Genomic DNA, 21,259 nt, shown 5'->3' on the forward strand with positions numbered 1-21,259 from the left:
GCTGCACCTCAGCCCAGCTGCTCCAGCCCTCCTGAGCCGCACGGCCACGGCCTCCAAACTGGCAGATTATAGAACCCAGCGCAATTAGGCAGGACAGGACTGGGAGTTCCTTCCCAGCTGTGTCCCTGAACTGCTGGGGGAGACACAGGCACTGAATTCCTCCATCTGAGAGTCACAGCTGTTTATTTCAGCTGGTTTTTATTTATGGTCTTCGAAAAGTCTTCTGCAGGCTGCCATTCTCAAATAGTGACCTTGGCAATGGCTGTTTCTTGAGCTCTCTGTGGGTGCCCCTCCCGTGACACGCTGTGCTTTCCTCCTGAGTGCGTGGAAACCAGGCAGGAAGGGGAGAACCAAAACACAAGGAGAACAAGCACCGTGGGATTGGCTGCACTGGTGGAGAGGCACACTCGTGTCAAAGGAATTACATTGCTTTGGGAGCACAGGACATGTCACAGAAACCAAGGAAGGAGCTGCAGTCTCAAATACCAGACTTTGGAAAACTGAAACCTGGAATTACATTTGTGGTCAGACTTCAGGCTCTGACCCCTCTTCTTTCAATGGCTTGACTGTACACGCTGGAATCGATACAGATTTGGTCATTGTCTATGTACTTATTTTTTAAAGACAGACTTAAAAACACTGAAATCCTATTTTGGCTTCTACTTCTTTGTACATGTCTTTGCCATGACAAGTACTGTTAGTTTTTTAAAGAAAAACTAAAGCTATTTATCCTTTTGCTTCCACAGAACTGATAAGCTCACACTTATTCACAGAAAAAAAATTTACTTCCTCAAGTCAAATTTGGTGAATCAAGTTGAGGTTTTGTCTTCAGGGACTCGGCACTGCTTCTGCAGAAAGCTGTACACTTTAAATTCCAGTGAAACCAGTCCTGTCACTGACTTTAGCCTAAACTAACTGTATTCTAGGTTTATTTTCTGCCGTTTGCATGTTTGTTACCCTGTTGGGACCTGCAGTATCATCTAGAGTAGAATTTTTGTGTGTCTTTGCACTTAATTTTTTTCCCTTAAATAACAGTGTAAGTCTGTAAAAATTAGATCTATATTGTTTAATAGGATATTGTGTCAAAACTGCTGGGCTATACCACTGGAATTGTACAGAGGAGTCTTATTTTTCAGGAAATGAACCATAACTTCCCATGCTTCTTAGGGGGGCTGAGCACAACAGAGACTGGCTGGAATAACAGGACACATATAATAAGGACAGGAATAACTGGGAACTTCAGGGCTGTTCAGTGAAACTCTTTGTGGTCTCATATTTTATTACTATGTGTATGGCTACATCTGAGTTTGATTTTCCTCCTTTGTTCTCCTCTTTAATGTTAATGACTTTGCTTATGTTTTAGTGTCCTCCATCCTGTCAGAAATGGCAGAGCTCTAAGCTGGGCACTGAGCTTTGGATTGGAGAACATTCCCTGAGCTCCAGGTCGGAATGTCCCAGTGCTGGTGCACCAGAAACGTGTCCTCTCAGGAAGCCCAGTGTCAGTGAGGGGGAGCCCACCCATTTCATGTCATGGACTAAATGCACACGTGGCACTGAGTGAGTTTTTACTTCAGGGAGTGTTCTGAGTTTCTTCCCTGGTTTCAGTTTAAGCAGCATGTGTTTCTCCCAAGTGGCAATAGCAGCATGGCAATGCAATGCAGGAGTCAGGCTGAGCCCACACATAACTAATCCCCAGCATGTGTTAATCTCAGGTGTGGGGGCCCTTCTCTTTATCTTTTCCTGTAACACCAGTAAAATAGAAGTAGATGATCTTTTTTAGTTCAACGGCCAGACTGTTTGAAATGTTATGTATTGTACATAAGAGGACAATTGTAGACTAATGCCACTGCCCTCAGCCTTGTTTGAGTTTCATAAAGATTATTGCAGTATGAAGATAAAATGCCAAACTCCAAGGTCTGGCATCTGTCAGAACAAATGAAGCTGAAAGGGTCATTTTTTTTTTCGCACTTTCATTGTAATATATTTGAAGACATTCACAAGTTGAAAAATGGTTACTTCTCCTTTTGTGACATCTGACATTTGTCTTGCGATTGGCAGTGTGTTACTGGAAAATAGCTTACAGTTCCTCTCATCTGGTGATTGATGTCCTGGAAAGGGAGTCACAGAGGAGCCGGATTGGAAATGCTGCGGCCGTGAATGCCTTTCCTTGCACCTTTCAAGTAGTACAATCTGTGGCCTAAATTATCCAGGTTTTGCTATTGTATAACTTACCCTGATATCAGTGGAATAAATTAACTATTGTATACTGAACACTGATAAGATCTCTCTCTGTGCTGGAGATCTTTATACTCTCTGGATCTAGTAGAGGTTTTTATAGCCCGAGCATCCACGGGCTGATGCAGCACAGCCCATTCATCTCCCACTTCAGATATGAAGGGTCCCTTGTAGAATAGTCAAAATATTCAATTATCTGCCTCTAGTAATCCAGTGTTCATGTATTTATATAATTGGAAAATTGAATGCCATATTATTCTCAGAGAGGGGGGAGGGGATAAACCAGGAATGTTCTTTAGAGACTTAATGGCAGTCACATTTCTCTTCCCTCCTGTCTAATTCAATTTCCTCTGGATATTATTTAGCATCCAATTTCATAGAGCCTTTGAGTTACCAGTCTGTGCCCATGTAAATGGCCAGAGACACTTTATCCAGAACATGAATGCTAATGCACTGATAATCTGTTAATCCTGAGGTACCTCTCTAACTACAGACACAATAAATGAAAGGTTGGGGTTTTAATAGCACTTTTCTATATATTCTTTTCAGAGAATATCACAGCACTCATTATTTCATTTATGACATACACGATATGGATATTGTATACCAGTGAAATCTTTCTCCTTATCAGGCACTGGGTCTGGTATTCCTCTTTGGATAAAAATCAGAATAAAGCAACATCTAATGAAGATTTGAGGCAAGTGAGTCCAGAATTTCAGCTCCCCTTCCCTGCAGTCCTGTGTGTAGCCCAAATGTGCTGAGCCCTTGCTTTTTTTAGGCAACAGCTCTGCTCATGTCCCTGCCTTGGTGAGGGTTCCAAAGCTTTCTTCACAGGGAGGGAGGGCATTGCTGTGCCTGGGCACAGGACCAATTTGGTTCCTTCTCCTGCTGCAGAGGTCCTGGGTGGATGAGAGATGGTGTTTGGGCTCCTGAATCCTGCTGGCACCTCATCAGTGAGGTGTCTACATCTGCCCAGCCACGCTTCACTTGTCCCGCTCTGCCCTCTGGTTGTTCCTCCGTAAGGGGAGATTGATAAAGTATTTATTTTTCTCTGGCTGTTCCCATCTGTAGTGCCTTGAGAGCATCCTCCTGCTCGCTGGGTTTGTTCCAGCAGGATGAGGTCCCTCCTGCTATCCCTGCCCCAGCAGCCCAGCTCCTGCTTTGCTCTCCGATTACTTCTGCCTTACTTACCTTCACTTCACCTTAAGCACACACACAAAAAATCATCAGCACTACCCAGATAAATCCATCTGGTCTCTGTCTCAGCCTCATTTAACCTCGCATTGAAGAGATTGTATCACATGGTATTCAGCTGGAACCTATTACCTTGCATGCCCAAGCATATCACATTGAATTACCCTGGCCCGTGGGCCTGTGGTGTTTGCTAATGGCTAATGGCTGCTTTTAACTTGCAGGTGATTTATTCGAGCAGGTTTCTGTTCGTGCAGCAGGGTGAGTTGGTGAGTTAAGCAGAGCTCAGGGAGGGACAGCAGGGGAGGCTGAAGGCAGGGTGGCTTCGCACCTGCTGAGGTTTCCCAGTATTCCCATTCCTCACCACTGTCCCAGACAAAGCAAGTGGTAGGGACTGGGAGTGGCTCCTGGCTGCACAGCAAGGGATGCAGGAGGACACAGTGCTCTGATTCTTCTGGAATTTACTGCAGGTGTAGTGCAGAACTGGTACGAAATTGTGGTAAAGGACAAAATCAAAAGCGTGTTATGGTGATGTGATGCAATTTTCCCTCTTCCTACACCTCATCAGTGGAAGTACAAACTAGAAATCAGAGAGCTGAGTTTGCATCCATAACTCACATTCCCAGTTTTTCCTGCTTGTTCACTGGTGTATCTGACCCTGACCTGCAGATGGGCTTTTGGAGTCTTAAGCCTCCTGTTTGTCCTCTCATCAGCCCAGGTCCCCCAGCACACCTCGCTCAGGGGGTGAGGGAGGACTGTGGTTTCCAGGAGGAGTAACAGTGACTGTAATAAATCAAAGTCAGTCAACTTGGGAGCTCTGTTATTCAGGCTTCATTCCTTGAAGATGTGGCAAAAAAATCAAATGTTTGAGGTTATTCAATTATGGCTCATACCACCAGTGGGGAAATCTGATCATGTACAGGGCCTGCATCAATATTATTTACGTGATGAGGAGCTGTGCTGGCAGAAATCTTACAGGTGTACAAGTCCTTTCCTCTCTTCCTCTCACCTGGCACCGCCAGCCCTTCCTGCAGGACATGGAAGAGTGTGGGCAGTCAATAGACACGGATAAAATAAAGTTGTGAACAGCAGCAGGAGCTGAAATGGCAACATCAATAACAGTTTCCAGATAATGATCTAATTAGCACAAACAACAAGTTTCCACTAATGACTCTTGTTCTTCCAGCTCCTTCCTTTCTGCTTGCCTGTCATTATTGACTTCCCTGGCAGGGAGCGGCTGCGCTCCCGTCTCTGGGGCCGAGCCTTCGGAGGTTTGTTTACTGCCTGCCTTTGAATTCCTGCTCCAGAGGCTCTTTGCTCAGGGGCCGGGGCTGCCGTGCTGGGATGGCTGCACATGGAGGGTGGGGGAGGAGAATCGGTTTGGTTTGGGTTTTGTAGCTCTCTGGGCGCCCTGGGAAAGTTGTGCTCTTGCTGCATGTTCCTGTTGTGAAAACAAGGATGATGTTCACCCACTGCAGTGGAGTGGGAGCTGATTGTGGAGGGCTTGGGAAGCCCTGAGGGAAAGAGGACTGTCAGCAGCAAAGATCAGAGATTATTTATTATTGGAGGAACAGTAACAAATTGTTTCTGTCCATGCCCTCCCTGAGTATGAACATCATCTCTGCACCTCCCTGCCGCCCTCCCACTGAAACAGAAAGGCTCTTCCGTGCTCTTAAGGCCCAGCTTGGCAAGTATTGGCTTAATGCTTCAGCTTCCTCGGCTGTTAGTGGCTGCTGTTGTGGCTGTTGCTTTGTCCTTGGTTGTGTGGTGGGCAGGACCCTCACATTTGCCCCTTTTGAAGGTGCCCAGTTCTGCCATCTGTGAGCTGCCAGTTGCTGCTTAGGACTGGCTTCACTGGGGTGATGGAGTAGGACCATGGCTGTGCCACCTCAGCCTTGCCTGGGCAAAGGCTCTGCTGCTGCTCTCTGGGTGTGCTGCAGAAGGTGCTGCCTGGCACAGGAGCAGCCCACAGGCCAGTGACTCTCACTTACTAAACTCAGAACCAACCCTGTAAGGGTGCAGTTACTGAAACATCATTATTGCTGATGAGTCTTGGGCTAAAATGACTTTCCAGATTCAAAAACCCCAAGCAAACACATCCATGGATCCTCAGCCTCCCAGCCCCGTTATTCCTGTGGTTGCTCTGATTGCTGATTTGCCATTCCAAGTCTCACTTCTCCCAGCCTTGCCTGTCTGCTGGAGCCCCTGGGAGGGGATCTGGCTGCCAAGAGCTGTCAACTGCCCAGGGATGTTCTGGGTGTTTTGGGTGAGGATTCAGCTCTGCTCAAATGAAGCCGGAACAGCTGCTAAGGAGGTTTTAGCAAGTCAAGGTGGTTTTGACTAATCCCTCCTCGCAGCATTTCCTGACATGCTCTGTGTTTCCAGGGACATTTTGTTTTGTTTCTCTCAACCTTCAACATCAACAAGGTTGAGGGGGATGGCAGGGGGACAGCAAGGCCCCAAGGGAGGATTGTGGCCTGGGTGGGTTTTTGCCTTCCCCCCTTGGGCAGGTGCCTGTTCCTGGCAGGAGCAGCAGAGAGTTCTCCTGTCTGGCTCAAGACCCCAGTGCCCAGCCCGGGTCCAGCTGCTGAGCTCAGGAACAGCCACAGGTGCTCTCACATCCCGACACATTTCCATGCAGCCAGCCTGGCTCCCCCTGCTCCCGGAGGAGCTAATTACGGTGATGTTAATGAGGCAGAGATGCTGATGCTGCCCAGGGTTTTAATGACTCTCCTCCAAGTTTTCTGCTTTTACTGGAGAGGCAGAAGGGTGGTTTGGAAGGAGCGAGGGGCAGTGGTGGGGGCTGTCAGACCCCCCCAAGCGTGTGATGGGTGCTGGAAGGGAAGGTGGTGGAGCCAGTGAAATGCTACTGGGGAGCAGATTCCAATGATCTGTTTGGGGAGACAGGTAGGACACATTCATGTGTGCACGTGGCATGTGCCAGGATGCTCTAAAAGCTGGAAATGACTGAGTAGAGGTGCTGGAGCACTTGTGTAAAATATCTAAATAAATCTTTAATATTTCTAATTGCAAATGTACATAAATTGCACAGCCACATCATTTCTTTGAACACCAACAACTTTCTCTGTACATTATTACATAGTTTAAAAGGAGCTGAAGGAGATTCAGCAAACACTTCCACTTTGCTTTTTTTTCGTTTTTTAAACATACTTACAAAAAAAATTTGTTTTTCTTTATAAGAGGATATAAAACATAGCGACTGCTTATCAGGAACAAGTATCAGCCTAAGCAGATATACAGAGAGAGGTATATCTTAAGACACAGTGATGTATGATAAAGGAATATGTGAGGATGGAGGCTGCACTCTGGGGTACTGGTAGCTGATGCAGAGCCACATGGCATTTACAGCAATGTCACAGCTCAGGTGATCTGTAAAACTCAATGCTTGAATGTGACACTCTTTTCCCAAGCGTGGTTGCTTCTGGATGTGAACGCCCTCAGCACTGCCTTTGGTTTGTGAAGCCCCTGAGCTGCATGTTCTCAGCTGCTGCACTCCCACTCCCCCAGCTGGGATTCTCCTCACGGGAAAGGCAAAGGCAACAGTTTATCTGGGCAGGGTCGGGGCAGGGCAGGGGCTTCTGTGGCTGAGCATCCTCTGAACTGCCCTGGGGCGTCAGGACCTGCCGGGAGATGGGCACAGTCCCTCCTGTGGCCACTGAAGGGAGCTCCTGTGGCCGGGAGGCCGCGGCTCTGAGCCACACTGGTGGCAGTCCTGGCCAGGCTGGAGGCCTGGAGTGCTTTGAACACAAACCTTTGGGAGGAGGTGACCCCGACAGTCACTGCGGGGGAAGGACAGAGCCCAGGGACAGCATCATGGTTTGTTCCCTTCGTGCTGCCCAGGCAGAGCTGTGTGTGAAGGACAGGGCAGGGACCTGGGGCAGCTGCTGGACACACACAGCTGCTCACAGGCTGCTCTCAGGTGTCACCCCAGGGCCACTCTCCCTGCCCTGGATCACTGGGGAAAACGAGCCCCTGGCAGATCAGATCCTGGCCCACAGCCCGTGGCTGTCCTGGCTGAACAGATCAGTGGATCTGCCATCTCCTGTGACAAAATCCCCTCTTTGTCCATCACAGAACAGACCTCAGTATGTTTTCTATTGCATCTGGGAATGGACATTAGGGACAGGGGAAATCCTATGAGCTATCTAAACTTTGGGAATTATTGATTCCTTGCTGATTGCTTTCCTAGGAGAGCCTGTGACACCTCACATAGGTCCAGCAAGTCCCTTTGCCCTTTAGGAGTATTCACAGATGCAGAACCCGTGACCTGCACCCTGCAGCAACCTATGGGGCTCCCAGGCCAGAGGGTTCTGTGTGTTCTCACAGTGCAATCAGTGCTTTACAGCTGCAAAAGCAGAAAACAAAACCAACCAGACTCAAATGACAATGTGGAGCGACGCCGGACTCTTTGGATGGCGGCAGGATTTGCTTAAACTGGTGCAAAAGGGGCTGGTGACTACACTGTAGTATTAGTTGGCATGGGGAAGGACTTGGGTCCCTCCCATCTTTTGGCACTGAAGCCACAATCCCTGTCCAAAAGGAAGATACTTACAGTCTGCAGAGACCGTGGGATTCTGGTCAGTCCATTCCATCCCCTTTATACACAAACCCGCTCGGTTTTCAGGAGCCTTCACTACAGTTTGACAAAACCCCAACTCAAAACTCTTAAAACAGAATCCTTGAGGTGGGCCCAATGCAAATCTGGATCCCTGCCTTCTCTCCCTTCCCCTTCCCCCAGATCCCCACGGGAGGAGGTTGGATTCAGGACCTGGGGCTGGATCCAGATTTGCCAGCTCGAGCCCACCTTTCCAACACAGCAGTGAGATACAGCCAAATCCCGACCGAATAAGCAGCACCAGAAGTTAAATTACTATATACAACTGTTAGTGAGATAGATACGGTACAGTAAACACTGAGAACATTTACAAAAAAATATTAAGACTTGTATTAAGATAAAAATCGGAGTGTTTTTGCTTTGTTTACACTTTGCACTAGAACAGCCTCTCACTGTAGAAAGCGCAAGAACCGGGAAGGAAATGGAGCCGAGCACAAAACCTTGGGATAGTGGTTGTTGGCTCTGGTGCTGCAGCACCTCTCGGGATCACCTCTGGTATTGCTGTGCCAGGGACCAGCTCCGGGGCCACGGCAGGACCCTCCCACACACACACACACACACACACATCAATGTACAGCTCATAAATAACAGAAACACGAACTGAAGGAACAGAACTGAACTGAGCCTGGATCTGAACACCTGCCCCCAAACCTTTTCAGGGGAGGGTCACTGTTAGGTCCAGTTGTTTGACAACTGCAGGGGAAGGAGACAGGGAAAAACTGGGAGGAAGGGGGGAAACTCTACTGCAACGAGACTTTGTCCTGATTTGAATTTCTTTTCATACTGGCTTGGGAAACTAAGCAACAACTCCAGAAGGTGTTGGCACTGGAACTTTTAAGATTTTAATAACTGGCTATGGAAGGATTTAAGCGTTCCTGCTCTTTCAGCAGAACAATGTGTTCAGTAATTTGCAAGTTTGAGGTTAACCAGGAGTTTGTGACAGATTGGGGGGGAAGGGGGGATGAAGCAGTGCCTTGGCTTGTGGTTGAGGAGATTAAGATGGACTGTGCTCAGCTTCAGCACTAAGCAACTGGTTTGTGGGTGTTTCTTTTACCAGCTCTTACAGAGAGCACTGACTGCATCCCAAAATTACCTCCATGTATGAATGGAAACGTCGCTGGTGGGCGCCTGCCCCCGTGCCCTGTTAGCGTTTCCATTCCTCTATGTTACTTCTGTCTTGAAAAACTCCAGTCTCTCGCAACACAAATATTTAGAATTCAAAAACAATCAGCTCTAAACACACATCTCAGAGCAACAGCATTTAAAATAAGTCTTTTTGCAGGGTTCTTATCAGGTATTTGACTCTGAGACAGTGGCAGACGTGAGTGCACGTACCCAACGGTTCACAGTACCCTGTATATTCCTAACCTGTCTGGGTCTTTCTCCAGTTGTGACCTTGTCAGTTTTGTGAGGTTCTTCAAAGCCATCTGTGCTAGTCTCCAAAATTCAAAGGTGACTGTACTTGCCATAAGATCTGAGTTATGACATTGCTCTGAGGAGCTCCGTTTGGGGTCTGCTGTGTGCTGCACCCCTTGGCAGGTGCTGGCAGGGTGTGGAGACCTCAGTGCACCACTTCTGCTCCTCCTGGGCTTGGCCCAGGGCTTCCAGGGACCAGTAAAAACGTGTAGGAAAAAAAAACACCATCTTTAATTTTGCGTGTGGAAGAATGCTGTTAAGGAGCCTTACGGCTGTGGGGCAGCACGGCAATGCAGAGCTTACTGGCAAAGTGTCCTGCTCAGGCAGCCTGGGCAGTGTGAGGCTGGAGACGGTACCTAAGCAGAGCTCAGGGAACATCCTAGTCCCTGTGTACATTTACTCATGGCAGGAGGAGCTAGGCCAGGCGTTGAGCAGTGTGTGACCCTTTGTGGGAGCAAAGGCAGATGTCCTGTACACTGTACACTGTCATCCGGGTCTCAGAGAACCCTCTGGCTCTCGGTACGAGGGACCTGCTCTGAGAGTGGGACCCGTGGAGGACTAACTGCAAGAAGCACAAACCAACAAACACACCGTGGTGGCAGCTCAGCGGCACGACCCCCGTGAAGGGGTGACCCCTCCGCTGAGCCAACGTGGCCGTGCCGGGTCTGCGCTGGGAAAGTCTAATCCTGGCTTAGGCCTGCACAGTGCTCCTGACAAGGGGGCTCTCGGTGGTGGCTGCTGTTCTTGGTGGTTACTCCCTTATGACCATGTTTTACATTCTTCAAGCCGGTTAATTTCCATGCAGTGCTCATTCCCAATTTAAAGAGGACAGTATTCCAGAAAATGGGATCTTTTTTTTTCTAATGCATACTGTGAAAGAAAAGAAATACAATTACCGATCTTCATGGTTCTTCAGGGCTTTTTTCTTGTTTCTTTGTCTGTTTTTCTCCCCAGAAATAGTAAAACTCTCCTCACAGAGCATTCCATCCCCACAACGACCCCTCGGTCAAGCAGGAAGCTGCCATTCCACGTAGCCCCTCACTCCCCCTCTACCACAACGGGCACCAGCAAATCCAGCCCCTGTCCCTCAATCACAGCTCAGGGACCAAGCTCAGGCAACATTCACTTTATTCTGTGGCTGGAAGTGCACGTGGGACAGTGCCTGGGGCTATTGCTTACACAACTCTTCCCCTTTATTTGAGAGAGAGCAGAAGCAGTTGACAGGAATCGGGTCGCCATTCACCAGGTGCCAGCTCCTCCCTCCACTCGTGTGCCAGAGCCTTGGCCTTGCCCCGTGCCCCTGGGCTGCCCACGGACCCCAGGAGCCCCAGCAGCACCAGTCCTGCCCATCTCCACTGCCCTGCCACTGGGGTCCCCCACACAGCACCCCTCTGGCCACCACACGCCCTGACCTTCCATCTGCACTGTGCTCCCTGGATGGGCGGAGTTAATGACACACTAATGAGCTGCGTAAATGCCCTGTGGATGCTGTAAAAGTCAGTGGCCTCACAAAAGCCACGTCGGGAAGGACGCTGGGCTGGGGTTCACTCTGGGAGGGCTGTGCTCCGGGGGGAGGCACAGGAGGAGCGGGCTGGGCTTTGCTGCCGTCCCTCGGACGCTACATCCAGCAGCACACTCAGCTGGGCTCACTGGGCCCCGCCTGCTGCAGGCTCTGCCCAGCTCCCTTTATTTCGCTGACTGACACGACAAGGACATTACTCCTTGCTGGGGAGGGGTGAGGCATATCCTTTGGGCCGGTTTGGAAGGAAAAGGTTACTTCTGTTTAAACATTAAACACTGATTCAAATCCAACAAGTGACAGCGATTCTCGAATATGTGTTATTTCCTTATGCCACTCATCTCACACTCGACATTCCCGTCCCTCAAAGTGCTGGCATTGGCATCTCCCACAGCTGGGTCGGCGCCGTCCGCAGTCAGGAGCTGGTGCTCGGGCACAGCCGTTCTCTGGCGCCGCGGCTCAGGGTCCCTCCGGCCAGGCCTCCTCCCGCGGCAGCGCCCGCCGCGCGTCAGCAATTACTGCTGTTTCTGAATTCTCCATTCTCTGTAATCTGCAATTTAGTTGGGTTTGTGGGGGAGATCCCATTACGTGTCTGCATGCTGTACCTCTCTTTCAGCTGAGTAAGGGCACTCATTAGCCGTGCGTTGGCAGCGTCCAGGGAAGCGATGCGTTTCTCCTGCAAGCAAACGGGCACAGGGGACGGTCAGTGCCAAGGCACGAGCCCTGTCCCCCTGGGATGTCAGGGCCTCTCCCCAGACAGTGACCCAGAGGCCTCTTGGACCAGAACACTTCTCTCTGGCAATCTTAGGTGCAGGGGTTTTAAGTGCTACGCAGCGTTTTTTGAAATCCGCTGCTCTTGGCAGGATCACAAATGTCCTTTTCCTGTGCAACGTCAGCTACATTCATTTTAGGATCTTGAAGAAAATGGAGGTTACAAAGTTCCTCTAATTATTCAGTTTTACAGAAATTCATTGTACTGTTTGTTCTAACTCAGCTGTTGCCAAGATGGTAGGATTCCTTTTCTAAAACCAAGCTCTCCCAAGATAGTTATTCCTGTCAGTGTTTAATTGATTTTGTTAGTGTAAATTAATAGTTTAAATGACTTGTAGCCTCCCAGGATGTCTTTGATGGCAACTCTCACCAATCACAGTATTGTTAGAATGGAAGCAAGAGCTTCATGTTGCAGCCTGATTGTGCTACTCGTGTTCTTTGTGACACTGATGCTCCTCTCTGTTACAAACTAAATGATTATGGATTATATTGCCAGGTTCTCTTTTCCAAGCATGGTGTTTTGCACCCATCATGTGATGCTCCTCTTCCACTGTAGCTGACAGCAGTAACTGAGCTTCCCAATCCTACAAGCCACAGCCCAAAGGCTGAAAAAACATGTTGGCTTGGCTGTGGCCAGGCTGTGTGTTCCTCGTGTCCAGGTCCTTGGAATCATTACTGGGACATGAAGCACCAAGCAATGCTCCAGGGGGGATATGATCCTTCCACTCACTGACTGACCGACCTGTGGCCATGATCCTTGCCCAAACTGCCACCCCCACCCCCTGTGTGTCTCCTGCCACACTCCCAGGTTGCAAAGAGCTGCACAGATGTGAGTGCTGTGACAGTGACTCGTGTCCTGCTGAACTCTGACTGCCCTGTCCTGCACCTGTTGACTCATCCCCATGGTCTCACCATGCTGGGCTGGCACTGCTGCTGAAAACTGCTGCAGCCCTGGCATGGGGGACTCACCTGTGCATCAATGATCTTCTGCTTGGAATCCACAGCAGCCTGCATTTCAGCATGGTCCTTCTTTAACTCCTCCTCCACTGACATCAGTCTGGGAACAGACAGGAAAATGTTCCATTGGCTGGGCTCTGCTAAGGCCAGGTATTAGTCTCACACTCTACCTCCTCTTACACACAAACCAAACCTTTTCCTGGCTCTTACTCTTCCCTGGAGCTCTCTCTAGAAGACCAGCCCAAAGCTGAAGTGACACAGCACAGGGAAGGCTGACCCATTCACAAGGGCTGAGTGAAAGCACTCAGTGGCCCTGGCTCAGGTAAAGGTGTCCCAGACAAATGTAAACACCACATCCCACTGGGTAGGAGAAAGGGAATTAGAGCTCAGAGTCAGGGATAGTGGTGAGATCCTCAGCTATATGAACAGAACAAGCCTGCCAGAGCCTCTGGGAGCTGGGGTGGGCTGCCAGATCTCCCCTCCTGAAGTTTTGCCCTTGTCAGTCAGGAAAATGTTGTGGTTTTCCTTGTCCCAGGTAACACTGAGAGGGAAACCCATATGGGAAACCTGATTCTCCTGAGCAGGGATCAGCTCTAACACCAGCCAGGCTGCCCATCATTACTGCCATCCCCAGCACTCCCATCTCCCTGTACCTGCTGATGATGCCCTTCATCTGGATCTCCTTATCCTCCTGCTGCCTCCGGAGCCGCTCCTCGCTCTCCTCCAGCCTGGCCTGGTACTCCAGCACCAGCTTCTGTGTGGTCTCCTCCTGGCATTTGAAGCGAGTCTCGTATTCCTCCAGCTTCTTGTTGGAGATGCGGAGCTTGTCCTGCAGCACCACCAGGTCCTGCTGGTACTGAGCACCCAGGGACAGACACAGGAGGAGAAAACACATGTGGCACGTTACCTCGTAGGGCTCTGCCCGTGCCAGGGGTTCCCCCAAACCCGCTCACGCCCCTCTCTCGTATCAGACTAGCTGCAAACCCGTGTCAGACAACCCCGCTCGCCGACACCTCCTCTTCCGTCTTCTCCGCTGCGCTAGGAGTGATCCCGGGTCCGGGGCAGGTCGCTGGCAGTGCAGAGAGTGGGCTGTTAGCAGAGTCTGGCATTTCACAGGGGAAATGCAGGTTAGAGCGAGCGAATGGCAAAGGCACCCGGCAAAGGCACCCGGCAGCCTCCCCGCCCCGGCAGCGCGGGGCCCGCGCAGGCAGGAGGAGCCGCAGCGCTGGGCTTTGGGGTTCACGCAGCAGCTCCTCACCTGCAGCACAAAGTGGGGGGCTTTGGGCAGGCTGGGAGCCCAGCACGAGCTGCAGTGACACATGGGACACTGCTGGCTCTGTATCACCTCACCGAGGTGATGGCACCGCGCTGGGCACGAGCAGGGCATGGAGCACTCCTGCTTTTTGGGGCCCAGCACTTTATACAATCAGATCTCAAACCAGGGTTCAATCCAAGAAGAGCCACTGCGTGAAGCCAAGACCCCACAGTTGTACTGTTCATACGGGTGAAGCTATAAATCAGCAGCAGAATCACAGAAAGCAATTTAAAAAATTAAGAGCTTTTGAACTCGGTAAAACTGGGTTCAGCTATTGCAGCAGCACAGCATTCAGTACAACTTGCTTTGCTAAAGGAAAATCCAGTGAGTGTGTGCCCAAAAAAACCTGCTTTAATTTCAAAAAATTATCTTTGGAAGTAGTCTTTGGAAAAGAATCTCAACTGAAATAACCTTTGAATAATTAACATGCAGTTGATAATGTGAGAAGCTGCTTTTAAAGAGCCAGATATGGGAAAAAGCCTCTCATCTGAGTCCTGAAGGCTGTTAAAGCTACAAGTGTTACTCATGGACTTTCAGAAATGCACCTGGGTAAGCACTGCCATGATGGACTGGGTCGTGTCCATTATTTGAGAGTCCTCCTGGGGTGTGTGATCCCCAGATCAGCTCTAGGGAGAGGGGAGGGCAGCACTCCACTCACAGCAAAAACAACTGCTGTGCCCAAGGATTGAGAATTTAGGATGCTGATGGTCTTCCTGAACTGCCACAGTCCCACAGCAGGGCTGGCAGAGGGCAGGGCCTGGAGCTCCCCCTGCCCAGGACAGAGCACTCCAGTTTTCCTTTAGCAAAGCTCTCGGTGCAGCACGGAAAGGACACGGTTTGCACATGGAACCTGGAACGATGAGGGGACACAAACGCCCGTGCAGCTGCACAGAAGCACTAAGGTCAGACAGCAGGGAGTTGCTCGAACAGGAAAGATTAAATACCTACCCTAGCCTTAAAATAGGAGCAGCGTAAGAGAGCTCAAAGGAGAGCAGCAGAGGCCTCGGAGCCCGAGGAGTCGCTCCTGTCTCTAGAACACTCCTCTCATTCTCGGTTACCATTCATGTCTTACGGTAATGGGGAGAGAGATTATGCTAATGGTGATCTTGGATGTCAGTGACTGATGGCACAGCAGAGGAAGGAAAGATGCTGCATGGCAATGAGACAGCGGGGCAGGGCTCCCGCTGGACCTGGGACAGGGACTGGGATGCTGCAGTGCCACAGGGGTTTGTAACCCCACCAATGTCTGCCCTGCTCAGAGTAAGAAATGGGCTGAACCCACTAAACTCTGCCCTGCTCTTCCTGGGGCAGCTGGGAGCTGCTGCCTTGTACCTCCTGGGCCCTACGATGATGCCTTTGGCATCTCACTTGGATTTCAAGAGGTGACAGTCCCCAAATGACACAGCACAGCAGAATGAGCAAAGGAAGGCTACTGGAACTAAAGCAGAGACATGTCTGTCCTGGGAGAAGAGGGTGGGGATTTGGGGAGGGTGATGTCTGCAGTGCTGAGGGACAGGAGGTGACGTGTGGCTGGTGTGAGAGGAGAGAAGCACAGTGAGGAAACATCCCAAGTGCTAACGGTGCCCAACTGCCCACTCCCAGCAGAGCCAGGCTGGACCCTCATTTCTAAACCTTGTTTTTCACCCTGGCCTGGCCTACTCTGTCTCTCCCCAGCTTCTCCCACCCCAGGCTTGCCCAGGAAGGAGGGGAGGGAGCAGCACCCCTCTACTTCAGGGGCACACGGCCTCTGTGGGACCAGGGACTGAGACTGAACTCTGGATTGGGCTTCCTGGCAGATTCCCACACTGGCCTGGCCCTGATCTGTGAGCCATAAGCTCATGGCAGTGTCACTGCACTGCTGAAGTCGCCTCAGGCTCCAGTCCTGTCTCTGAGACTAAAATCTGGACTTAATTTTTAGGTCTGTGAACAGCCTTTTGACATGGAAGCTGCTTCCTGCTACATGACCCTCTTGTGAGGCAGGAGACTGCCTGTACCTTACTCCCACCTCTGTTACAGGTGTGCTTAATCCACTTTTAAGCTTTCTTCCCTGCAGCTGGGAGGAGTTGGAATGGGGGCAGTAGGAGGCACTGGCTGGCTGCAAAGTTTGTTGCAGGGCAGCATCAGCACTTGATTGCTGGCTCCTGTTTTTCTTACTTGCTTTCATCAGAAGGTGATTCCAGGCACTGAGTGTGTGAAAACCTCCCAAACCTTCTCCAGGAGCTCCCTGTGAGGCTGAGCAGAGCAGCACCCTCTCTCATGGACAGGGATCTGCACACAGCCCACCTTCTCCCCAGGGTGCTCAGGGAACAACATTCAAGGAAATCCTCTCTCTATTCAGAAACTTGTTTCAATCCAATCAGGTTTTACCTTTTCTGCTTGGCTGAGCTCGTCCTTATTCCTGAGCTTATCCCTGTGCTTGGAATCTGGGTCAATGCTTTCATCTTCTAAAAACTGCATGTTCATATTCAAAAGCCAAGCAGCAGTGCGGTCCAGGGCATTGGGGTTCACAGGAGAAGGGGCCTACAATGAAACACACAACCATGACAAAAGAAAAACCTGGAACAGAAATGGTCATGAGGCTGGAGAGAGAGAGAGAGTTTCCTTCCAAGCAGACCCTCAGCCACGCTGCTCAAACAGCAACGAACCAGGCTGGGCTGCCAGAGCAGCTGGGACTGGGGGCAGGAACAGCTCCTGTTCTGCAGCTGCACACTGGTTTGGGTCTAACAGCCTCTGAGAGGCCAAATCCTTCCCTGTGCCATCCTGCCTGCACAGGTACAGCAGAGCACAGCAACAGGATCCTGCTCCAAGTCATGGCCCAGGCGTCTGAGCAGGTCCTGCCACCTCAGAAGGACACGAGCTGCAGGTGAACGGAGCGTCTGGGTGTGGTGTGTTCACTCCATGAGCAGAGAAATCACACTCTTCAGCCTGTTGCTGAGCTGTCTTTGCTTGCAGTGGAGATTCCACACAGGTAAAACAAGATCTGAAAACCGAAATGCTCCTTATGATCATGCAGGTGTCTTCTTGGAGGAGAAAAGTTTCTTTTGGGCTGAGGCTACACTTGGTGTGCCGGAGAGATCTAAATGCTCAACTTCTCAGTAGTTCAGCTGTAGTTTGTTCATGTAGCCAGGGGAGCTGCAGGACCAGTGCTGTTCCATGGCCAATGAGCTGGAGCCACAGCTGCTGCCTTTCAGTCCTGGCCTGGGCAGGGACTGCCAGTGGCATTGCCCAAATATTTTCCAACCACATTACACAGCTGAGGAAGTCACCTTCCAGCTATTTCGCCTCCATCCTACCTCATTATAAACTGCAGTGAACAGCTGGATGAACACATGGGACCTGGATGACTTGGTCAAGGCAATTCAAGTGAACAAATCAGAAATGTTGGGGACTTTCTCCTTCTTCCCAGCCTCTGGACAGTGGAGAAACCCGGTCACTGTCAGGCAGCAGAACAGGAGGTTCTGTATCACAGGGAGTGGGGACTGGTTTAATCCCCTCACTGGGGCCAGAGGCTTTCCTGTGCCATCTTCCAGTCTGGTCTTCTCTCTCCAGAATAATGAATCCAAAGTGTCAGACTCAACTCATGAACACTCATGAACATCATTTGCTACAAATCCTCATACAGCTTGTGGCTTTCTGCTTTTCTCTACACCTCCAGCTCAGGCACTGTACCTGGGGTGGCTGCTCAGAGGGTCTGAGCCACAAAGCCGTGGCCACTCAGGGTTGTTCCAGCAGCATAAAGGCCACTGGTAAAGGATGTCAGTGAATACAGCTCAGCCCAGGTCTTTCTGCCTCTTCCTTCCTTCTCTGAAGAAGTACAGAAGGACATCTGCTGTGGCCTGGGAGAGCGTGGAAGTCAGTTCAGTAGATGACCTTGCAGATGTAGAAGAAGCCTTTCTGGCTGGCAGCAAGGAGGTTCATGGACTTCTAAAAAAAACCACCACACGGAATTCCTCTGGTCTCAAACAGCATTAAACACAACCAATGAGGAACAGTTTCCAAATGGTTCCAGATGCTGCCAACATGCAAATAAAACGTGCAGAGTGAGGGTGGCAGAGGCATTCTGAGGACTCCAGGTCTGGAGAAAAACTTTGAGAGGATCACAGGGGTGGGTGGAGGAATGGTTTGCAAAGAGAACCCGGCCAGGGCTTTCCGAAGGCCACCCGGAGATCACAGATGTCTTTCTGGAAGAACCTCTGCTGCAAACAGGCCTGTGCTGCTTGCAGAACTCTGTGCCCTCTGTCCCTAATGAGCATTGATCCGTGTTACACAAAGGCTGCTGCGTGGCAATGCCAGCTCAGGGATCGATACCGAATGCATGGAACAGCTCCAGATGGGAGCAGGGAACAGCCTTCTGTGGGCAGCACTGACCCAGGGCTGCCTCGTGCAGGAGAGGAGGTCACACCAACACTGTACTGCTGGAGAGGTGCCTGAACTCTGGGTTTGGGCCGAGATGCAGCAGCTCCTGCCTGTTGTCCACGTTCTCTGGATCTGTGTTACTTTCACAACTCTTCCTTCAGCACAGAGAGGCCCTGCTGTGGTAAAGTTCTATAGGCTAGTTCTGAAATGTAGGGTGAATAAAATGAGCACTAGAAAAACCATTTGTCCGTGCCAGGGCAACCAGAAGGCCCTGGGCCTGTGACCTACTGCTCTCCATTTTAGCCCCACAAACAGTGGACTGGATTTCTGTGCAGCCCAGCACTAGGATCACTGCAGAGCTCAGCACAGCGGGAACGTCGCTCTTGGCGGGGAGCACCTGCTCCTTCCTCATCGCTCCCACCTCCCAGATGCTCTCACAGGAGGGTCTCACAGAGTGTCCAGCAGTGCCACGGCCCCGCTGGGATGGGAGCAGCAGCAGGGAGGCTCTTAGGCACAGGAGATCAGGGCCTGTTCCAAGCCTGGGAGATGGCACGGGGTTGACTATGGCATGGGATGAGCGCCTGGGCATGGAGAGGCAAAGCAGTGACAAGATGGTAGCGCAGGACAGCGGCTCGGCTGCCACGGCCCTTGTGCCTCTGCCACCTACCGCCTCACGCACCAGCGTGCCCTGTGACAGAGGGACACTGCCAACAGACACTGGGCTGTGTCGCCAGCCCTGCAGGGGCTCCATCTCAGGCTGAGCTGGGTGCCATTATCGAGGTACATCCCCACGTGTGACGCCACCGCGGGGTCAGCACTGACACGGTGACTCGGAGCCACATCCCCTCCCGTGGCATCGACCCCCACGGGCTGAGCCCCCCCGGCCCCTCAGCGCCCAGAGCCCGGACAGCCCGAACTCACCTGTTTGTGCATCGTGCGCTGCTTCATCTCAGGGCTGTCGCCCTTGGAGGAGGAGGACTGCTGGCGGAGCCGGGCCCCGCTGCCGGGCCAGTCGGGCGAGGAGGACATCATGCTGCCGCTGGAGGGCCGCGGGTACTGCACCGTGTTCAGCAGGGACGGCGGGGTCCGGCCGCGGGACACGGGCGGGGGCGGCGGGGGCGGCTGGTCGATGCGGCGCTGCGGCCCCGCGCTGTTCTGCCGCGGCATCGTGGGCTGCCCGCCCTTCTCGGTGAGCGAGAGCTGCCGCCGGGCCAGCTCCCCCGGCCGGCGAGAGAAGTCCTCGGCGGCGGCGGGGCCGGCGAAGCCGTGCTTGTTGGCCGTCAGCTCCTCGCTGTTGCTGTGCGAGCTGAGCGAGCTGTGGCACTCGGAGCCCGAGTCGCCCAGGCCGCGGGGGGACAGGGGCAGCCCCGCGGCCATCTGGTACACGGGGTTCTGGAAGGACAGCGGCGCCAGCAGCTGCGGCCGCCCCGGCGCGCTCTCGCCGCTGGGCGTGGTGGGCGTCTGGCCCACCCGGCGCACGGTGGCCATGCCCGTCACGCTGTTCTGCTGAGTCCGTGTGGTCCACACGCCCTGCAACTGCCCCAGGGACGACTGACTGTCATTGAGGGAGTCGGCCGTGCCGGGCGCGTTGGCCCCACTGTCCAAGAGCCGATTGTCCTGCAAGTCCACCATGGACAAACTCTTGCTGCCATTAGACATCTGCACGTCGGGCTCATTGGCCTCTGAGTAACTGGAGCTTCGGGCAGGCGAGGGCTGGGCCCCAGCAGACCTTGTGACAAAAAACAAGTCCTTGTTTTCAGGGGTTGGAGATGGTAACCGTGTGAAATCTATCAGACTGCGGGGAAGTCAGTGCGTAAGGAAGAGGAGAGGAAAACAAAACAAAAAAGAAGAGTTGTGAATGCTGCACCAGAGCAGGAAAACGAAATCACTCAGAAATCAGGGTGGCGCAGCTGTGTGGGACTGGGATCGGGGTGGGGACATGGACAGGACCCAGCCCCGGCAGGGGACAGTGTGAGGGACGGGGAGGACGGAGGGTGCCCTGAGCCCCGGGCTGGCCTGGGAATGGGCAGGTGAGGACAGTTGAGCGAGGGGAGTGTGTGCACGGCCAGAGCGCTGGGCAGGAGGCATCAGGGACGCGCTCCTGGCGCTCTGCCACCCCAGCTGGCTCTGCTCTGGGCCAGCCTGTGTCACCTTTCCTGCTTCCAACCATGCCACGCCCATGTCCCCTGCTCTGTACCTGGGCAGCAAACTCCAGTGGGCACCCTGGCCAGGATTTGTACAGCACAGAACACCGTGGGGGCCAGATCCACACCAGGCCTCCCAGGGTCAGCAAGCGCAGCAGAGCTAAAGCCTGGCAGCTGAAGGTTATCCCCCCATTCCTGCTGCAACACACATTCATGCAATATTGATTTCTTGGGGATAGGAAGAGAGAGCTTTGCAGTAGCTTAATGCGAATATTCTGCTGATCAAAGATGGTGCATTGTAAGCAAGTATTTGGGGAGAAGCATATTGTCAGAGATCCTCCATAGCATTAGACAAATAATTGCACCTCATGCTGGGAAGCACTAGAGATGAAAGCTCTGATTAGAGGAAGTCCAGTGCAATTGCTGCCTTTCATTTCTAATTAAACTGTTAAATATTATCTAGTTTCCACTTACAAACTATTTTACTAGCACAGTCTTTCCATTTGTGTGGGCTCCATTTCATTTTCCACAAACAGAAACATCAGAGGTCTGCATTCTTCCCCATGAATAAAGCTCCTTACTTAATCAGGGCAAAAAGTATGTAGGTGACTGTGTCTGTGAATCACTGCTCATCATTAAAAACACCCAGTTTTATAAAAACCGGACAGAGCAGTCTGGAACTCATTGTGAGGCCTCTACAGCTTGGCAACTGTTACAGA

General features: G+C 51.7%; 2 protein-coding genes across 10 annotated transcripts in view; one reads left to right on the plus strand and one right to left on the minus strand.

Moving 5' to 3' along the window:
• TTLL11 (tubulin tyrosine ligase like 11) overlaps nt 1-3,924 on the plus strand; it is a gene marked incomplete at its 5' end in the record, with an annotated part of 39,278 nt that extends 35,354 nt beyond the window's left edge. The window contains one exon of the mRNA XM_027650288.1: nt 322-3,924. Coding sequence (XP_027506089.1) covers nt 322-566 — 245 coding nt within the window. The remainder of the gene's footprint in view (nt 1-321) is intronic.
• A 2,496-nt stretch (nt 3,925-6,420) lies between these two features.
• Nucleotides 6,421-21,259, minus strand: part of DAB2IP (DAB2 interacting protein) — a 201,740-nt gene continuing 186,901 nt past the window's right edge. For 5 of the 9 annotated variants that reach the window (XM_027650218.1, XM_027650220.1, XM_027650222.1 and 2 more), the window contains 5 exons: nt 19,318-20,191; nt 16,408-16,560; nt 13,379-13,581; nt 12,738-12,825; nt 11,381-11,673 (listed from right to left, as the gene is read on the minus strand). In XM_027650218.1, the coding sequence (XP_027506019.1) occupies nt 11,506-11,673; nt 12,738-12,825; nt 13,379-13,581; nt 16,408-16,560; nt 19,318-20,191 (1,486 nt within the window). In that variant the 3' untranslated portion in view covers nt 11,381-11,505. The other 4 variants (XM_027650216.1, XM_027650217.1, XM_027650219.1 and 1 more) reach the window with 4 other exon arrangements.

Source organism: Corapipo altera, unplaced genomic scaffold, assembly GCF_003945725.1.
Source record: "Corapipo altera isolate COAL_440 unplaced genomic scaffold, ASM394572v1 268, whole genome shotgun sequence".
In the NCBI taxonomy this organism is placed as follows: Eukaryota; Metazoa; Chordata; class Aves; order Passeriformes; family Pipridae; genus Corapipo; species Corapipo altera.